Source organism: Notothenia coriiceps, unplaced genomic scaffold, assembly GCF_000735185.1.
Source record: "Notothenia coriiceps isolate Sejong01 unplaced genomic scaffold, NC01 NC01_scaffold00019351, whole genome shotgun sequence".
In the NCBI taxonomy this organism is placed as follows: Eukaryota; Metazoa; Chordata; class Actinopteri; order Perciformes; family Nototheniidae; genus Notothenia; species Notothenia coriiceps.
Window position 1 is genome coordinate 851232 of NW_011352052.1, and position 7498 is coordinate 858729.

General features: G+C 39.0%; 1 protein-coding gene across 1 annotated transcript in view; it reads left to right on the forward strand.

Moving 5' to 3' along the window:
• Positions 1-5781: 5781 nt before the first annotated feature.
• The window catches only part of pgap6 (post-glycosylphosphatidylinositol attachment to proteins 6), a 12048-nt gene continuing 10331 nt past the window's right edge, over positions 5782-7498 (forward strand). The window contains exons 1-3 of the mRNA XM_010778625.1: positions 5782-5964; positions 6853-7036; positions 7221-7422. Of these exons, the coding sequence (XP_010776927.1) occupies positions 5901-5964; positions 6853-7036; positions 7221-7422 (450 nt within the window). The 5' untranslated portion in view covers positions 5782-5900. The remainder of the gene's footprint in view (positions 5965-6852; positions 7037-7220; positions 7423-7498) is intronic.

Below are 7498 nucleotides of genomic sequence, written 5' to 3' on the forward strand. Positions count from 1 at the left end.
AGACCGCCCAGCGACCTTGAACCCCCTTGGCGCGACTGGAAAGATGATTGGCGGCGATTTCCATTTGAACGGAGGACAGCGCAAAACGAGAAGCATTTCGGATACAAGCTAGACGCAGACGGAATGAGGCATTTGCGGTCAGGGTATGGCTGGTTAGGCACAGCCCATACCAAGACAATCGGTGAGCCCACCTGAACAAGGATGTAAAGTAAGCAAAAGAAAGTCGGCCAACTCGTGCGAGTAAAATTCGCCAGAGCAGCAAGTGGATTTCAGACCACTTGCGGAAATACCGGGAAGCACCAGAAACGGTTTTGAACAACTTGTGGTCACGTAGTCGGCTTGCTCAATAGACACCATCTTTGAAATATCTTCCTGGCAATCGAAAGCAAGGATACACGCCGTGTTCATGGTGTGTCATGAATGACCTGACTGGAGAAGACTCTTTGCCTGTAAACATCCTATATACACCGACGTTCTGTCACAGACATTACGTGTTATAGAAATCAACCACGTAATGAAATAAGACCCCACGCGTTGACATGATTGATCAGGTTGATGGGCTGTCTTCATGTTGACACACAGAACAATGGGGCTATCCACCCTTATCCCACAATGTATGTAAATTCCACACAGCCTTCCCTCTTCGCCTGTGAGAGCATCACTTCAGCTTTCAAACAAAGTAACAAAACTAAATGGATTCAGTTTTTTAAATATGGTCCGGCGGATAATAGATCTATTTATTTTCTTCTCAAAGAGTAGCAGAATGTTGATTTTATTTAGGATTCCAAAAAAGTCTCCTGGGGGAGAATCCCCCCAAACCCAGCCCCTGTAGGGTGGGTTTTCAGCATGTCAAACTCTTTCCCTGTGGGAAAGTGCAGATTGGCTCCAGGTCCCCTTTTTATTTAATACAAGACAATGGGCCGTTTTTATTCATACATTCAATTTGGATTGAGACAGGGAAATAATCTAAACCTAACCATGCGTTTCAAACTGTCCAAGTGGGAGTGTGGTATGTAATTACTTGCAAATACTGACCTTGAGCCCCCACCACTGATGGGGTAGCCTACATAGATTACCGCACACAAGTACTACTGGCGCCAGCCCTGTTGCGGTCTAACTGACAGAGAGAGCCTGTCCAGTTGGGCTGATACTCCCAGCATTGAATCAAACGCACCGAGCTTTAATCTAAATAAGTTGTGAGGTTTCTTTGCTGATCAAGATGGTAATCGCCACATTCAGCTGTTGTAGACATGCCAACTTGATGCTCTGCTCACGGATGAGTCGATGAGAATAATAAACTGTCAAGAAGATGACCTTACATGTGTAAATACATGTTTCTTCTTTGTGGGGGTCTGCCCCCAAAAAACAGTTTCAAGTCCTGAGAAAGTCAAATAAGACGGTGTGTAAAACTTCACTGCCCAGCCAAAAAAAACTAACCACTTTGATTAACTAGGCAAGTAGGTAAGGACTTTCCACTGGATAATAACTGCAGCGATGTATGTTTTAGCTGAATACACGTTTTTTTAACCCTAACTGATGCAGTTAGTCATTTCTTTAATGTTTGTTCTTTCTGATGTAAAGTCAAGGTTGTAACTGTTTGCAATGAAGTTGTGGGGCGCTGAACTGTTCCTTTGATTCTTTTGAATTATGATAGTAATCACTGGTCTTTCAAATTTGAAGGAGGGTGAGCAAGCATCTTGAGGAACATTCATCATTAACTCCTCCAACAAATATAGTTTATTTAATAATAACACTGAATATGTGAATCATAACAGTGATTGACAGCTGATAGGAATAATATGATTGTTAATATTATCATATTCATACAGACACACATCGATGAGACAGTTAATGTACTTATTGCAGCAGTCTGCATATTTGGTACCCCTGCTGGTCTAAGAGTTAAACCAACTCATTCAGTTAAAATTCATTAAATTATGTCTGCCACCTTATATATTTATATTTAAGAATTTACTGATGTGCCACAATAATGTCACCTAATGTTATTGAGTTAAAATATCAATATTGTGGCTTTCCAAGTTAACATTGATTGATATGACTGCGATTAAATCATCATATACTTCTGCCAGGGGATGCCACCCCTGAAATTCTCCTGCCACCCTCTTGCCACCCCCTGAATATTTGTCTAGATCCGCCCCTGTATGGCAGGGGTCTTCACTAGGGGGGGACAGAATCTTTCAGGAGAGAGGTTAAATGCACACAGCTCTCCACACTCGTATAACTGCAGTGCGCACATGGGCGGATTATGATAAAATAGGCACCTGGGCACAGGCATGCAAAAGGCCCCACAAAAAACAGACAATGACTTATAGATTTTTGTGTGCCTCTTTGTATTCTCCTGTCTGTGGTTGTTTTGCACATTTTTAAGACATTTAAAAAAAAAAAACATAATGTTTTCAAATGTTCCGCCCATTCGTCTGTCCACATGTCCTGCTGAACGTGATATCTAAAAGATGCTATACGGGAATTTCTTAAAATCAGCAACAATCTTACACTTGGACTCAATCATAAACAGATTTTTTTTGAGAGGCAAGTGTCAGAAGTCATGATAGCTGTAATCTCACAATACATATTGTGGCCATAACTCATGAATTCATACCCTATTAATGAATGTTATACATTTCTAATAGGATACAATGACAAAGTGTTGAGATTTTGGATTGACATGGATATAACTGTATATACTGAAACTTCACTGGCAGAAGCATACAAACCACAGTTATCTTAGTTAGTGGTAATTTTTTTGTCCCTTTGTGTTTGTTTTGTGTTCATTTAAACTTGTTGTAGCTTTTTTGGGGGGGTTGTTTTGCCCCATTTTGTCACCATTTAAAAAGCCAGTCTGGCTACTTTGGGCTCCTGGTCCTGTGCCCGGTATGCCCAGGCAGGCAGTAATCTATGAGTGCACATACTTTAATCACAACCTAAGTGTCCTTATTTGCTTCACGTTCATATATATATATATTATTTATATATGTATATATAGGGGTATGTATATATATATATATATAACTCTGCACTGTTCCTGCATATAGAGGTGTCTGCGTTCTGCTGATGTGAAGATTCTGCGGCAGCTGGTGGCTGTGCACGAGGGAATCGAGGCGATGCGTTGGCTGATGGAGGATCGGGGCGCCTTAGCTAGCCATGGCAGCAGCCTGACAGGCAGCCTGAGCAGCCTGGCAATGGTGGAGGAGGCCTCCATGTTCCCCTGCAGGTACTGTACAGTGGTTCGATTGGCAGGTGTACAGGAACATGTCCTCATTTAAACCCTATATTTTTATAAAAACTACCTTCAGATTAAATGTATGAGGGCTGCCGTATAGCTCACTTGGTATAGCGGAGAACCTGAAGGTTCCAATATAGGTCATTTGCTGTGTCATCTCCCGCTGTCTCCCCCTTTCAACACTGTCACTTCAATAAAGGCACCCAACAAAACATTTTCAAAGATAAATACAACGGGTATGAACATTTGCAATAAACAAAGTAATACCATGACTTACATCTTACAAAACATATTGGTGTAGTGTGGTTGAGTCTTCCTATCATCACCAGGGGTGTTTGCATTACAGAAAGTCTGCAATTCGCAATATATGACCAGATAAGACACCCATAAACATACACAAGTAATTTAAGCTAAATGTCGATGTTACTTTCATATTTGGCATATTAATGGACAGTATTTGACAGTTCATCTTTCAGGATATATACACACTTTTTATATTATCACTGCTGTGAAAATACACTGACCAGGATTGTGCTAAATCTCTTGAATATGAACTGAGCATTTGCTCACATCCTTGTAAATGACCACAGGTTTTTGACCTGGTCCATACAGTGTACATTCAACACAAAACATCTGAAACCTAAAACCAAGAAAACTAAATTTCCCAAATATTGTCAAATGTAATTTATCTCTGCATTTTGACGGTAAACATTTAGCAAAAACCTTTGCTCCCACAGAGAAAGCCAGAGTCCAACTCAGGATTTGACTGAAACATCTGGAGGGGAATCAGATGATCACACACTATCCACTGATGACGCGGATACAAACCGCATGGAGATCCCAGAGTCTACTGAAGCAAGGCAATCAAGTCCTTCCACCCCTGAGTTTGAAGTCAGTATTTCCACACATGGCAGGCGTGATGGGGCATCATCTACTCCTGTTAATGGTTTGGTTAGAGCCAAATTTCCAAAGTCACAACCACAAGACCTTAAAGCTGGCACTGACATTGTCAGAAAAGCTCTCCTCAGATCTAGCAGAGCAAAAAAAGACATGAGAGCAGATAGTGGTAGCTTTTCCCTCACTGAACAGTCACAGACAGATCACCAAGCTCAGAAGAGTCCCAGAACCTCTCTGAACAATACCATGGAAGAGGAAGAGACTGCGCCCAATAGAGAGACGGCTTTGCTGGGCTATGACGCTCAGTGGTGCTGGGTGGAGTCACTGGACGATGTGATGTTTCTATGATCTCCCATAAGCACCATTTGAATGGATGATCTCTGGTTTGAAGCTATTCCTTTCAAATTCGACAGTAATGCAGTAGGATTTAAATTGCACTTTAAAACTGCTAAATAAATTAAGTAGATGTAAATGTGTATTTGTAATACTTTCAAAATCCCAAAAACATGTTTATCCTAAAATGAAGGCAACCACAAACGTGAAGAAACTCTTTTAGAAGATTACTAGAATTACAGAGATATTGATCATGAACTTTTCTCTCATTTTCATGTGATTGCAATTAATTTGATTCAATTGTCTGATTTCTTTCACATACAATAATGGCTGCTAGCTTTCTTGTGCTTATTTCTCTCATATTGTTCATTGTCTTTTAAATCTTTGACAGTTGTAAATATAGGACAACAATAAATATGAGGTAAATAGTGTACTTTTAGTTCACTACATTTATTTTGTACCGTTAATTTCTTTACAGATTTGGATTAATAATGTGAAATATAATCAACTCTTAAATCAGACTTTAGTCACACCTGGAGTAAATTCACAAGCTACACTTCAATATACAAAGTCATTAAACTAGCTGCACCTTTGCCAACTTTGAGAACACTTTAATGATCAATCATTATAATCAGAGGATATAATATCTATTATTTTGTAATGTGCCAATCTGCGTAATGAGTACTTTTACTTGTGGTACTTTAAGTATAATTCGATGCTGATACTTTTGTACTTTAACTTGAGAACCATTTAAAATGCAGGACTTTTACTTGTAACATTGTATTCCAACACTGTGGCATTTCTACTATAGAGTAATTCATCCACCTGCTATTCCAAGAATAGCAGATTAAGTATGAATAATGTGTGTAAACATCACATTTGTTGTAATATAATATTCAACTTTTAGAATGCTGGATATTAAATAAAGTTAAACAAGTCCTTCATGACAGATACTACACACATTTTAGGTGGTTAAAAACATGAATTGCGGCGTTGTCTTTTTGGTAATCTAAAACTCGTAGATTTAAGTGTCAATATCGTATAACTACAACACCTAAATGTAATTAATTGTGTGTAGTATATTTGATTTATTAACACACGTGTAGTTACAGGTGTTTTATTTAGATTTTTTTTACATTATGTCTTTCAAAATGAGTTAAATTACAAATGAAAGTCGGATTTATATGGAGGACGGAACATATTGAGGACACATAGATTTATCACTGTTTTGTTCGTTTCTGTATATGATCTTTCCGACAGACAGCAAAGGCAGCACCCGTTACATTCGTGACGTCGTGTATTTACACAGAAACCAGGAAGTGCTGTGCAGGTGGAATGATTTGTCCGTAGCGTTAGATTTGTTTGACATTACTGGACATGACAGGTAGATAAATAACAATGTAATGGTGCAAAAACTGGCAAAGAAAACATGGACATTTGTTTTCTACGTGCTCTACTTTTCGTTGCCCTATCAGCTTGGACTTTAGCAGACGGTAAGTGTTTTTTTAAGCCAAAGGGACGAAGTCAGATATAACTGGTGTTAGCATGTTTGCTACTATGTTTGCTCCGAGTTTAGCTGAATGACAGAAACCTTTCGCGCAGTCTGTGCTCTGTAAAATAGTCTCACACTTCTCTCACGTGAACATTTTTGTTTAAACAATGTATATCTATTATTGTTAATATAATACTGCTAATTGGTTATGTAGCTTAGAAGCGTTGACATGCACCAATGTTTAGACTTTTTTTTAGCCCTGATGAGTGTGTCAGCATTTTAGTGTAAACTATTAATTTTGTCAGATGAACTGTATACGTTATTCTTTATCTCTGTAGTTAAGATTACCACAATATTTTGTAATGTTTTTTAACCCAAAGATTATATCTTGCTTGATTTGGGAAACGCCACAACATTTGTTCTGCCTGGTTAAAGTCTTGATATGTGCTAAGACCAATATAATATGACAAGTTTTGATCACAATAAAAGTGAAACTCATCAATAATCAAGAAACTTGAAGGAAACCCTTACACTGTTTAATCGAGGTCTTCTGTCGGAGTTTATTGTTTTACACTTTTCTACACACTCCTTTATTGAGTTTATTGTAGTTTCTGAGATAATTTAAATATTATAACACATGTAGTTTTTGGGCACATAAGACCACTATACCAAAATATGATATCAATATAATTCATTTAAAAAACAGTTGTACTATGTGCCAGAAGATGAAATATAGAATAAGTGGAAAAACTCAAACATTTCAGCCAAACAGTTTGACTGATAGAAAGTTGCCCTTGCGGCCATCAATGGGTTAATACTCCCATTGGAGTGTTATATTTCATCAGGTGTTTATAGAAAATAACTGTGTCTTTTATCTTACCCACTACAGATGGACAGGTGACTTTTGTCTCAGAGCTCTCGTCCAAACCGGCTCAGAAGTTGTCAAAGTACGGTTGGTATGGCAACGTGAGGTTGCAGAGGTTTCATATACCAGAGGAAACTGCCATCGCCCGCTGGCTGTTCTCCGTCACCAAGGGCAACAACTTCAACTGTGGAAAGCACAATGTCACCATGTAAGATACACAGTACTTATTCCAGCATCATATGTTCGTCTATCCATTGTCTATGATATTTATTTTAGTTTCTGTTCCCGTTTTGGCTCTTCTTCATCTCTATAAAGCAGTTGTGTGCTGAATGTTAAGCCGATAACCTTACCGTTTTTTATCAAACTAACTTTGGAACTGTCTTTTTCTGTAGCCATATCCAATACGGTTCTCCTCCAGTCATAAATCCAACAGGGAAGGTGTTTCCCAATGCGACACTATGGAGCCCCCCTCTGTCTCTGATCCTACCAGTGACATCACAAAGCTCCACGACCTTTAACCTCTCCAACCCTGCTCCCGGAGACTGGTTTGTTGGTGCCCACCTGCCTGAACATGATGGGCGTATTGAGCAGAAGGTTTGTATGGAGTCATATACAGTATTTTACTTTCTGATGTGTCTGTTGTTTTAGTCCTGATTTCAAGAGTCCCCCC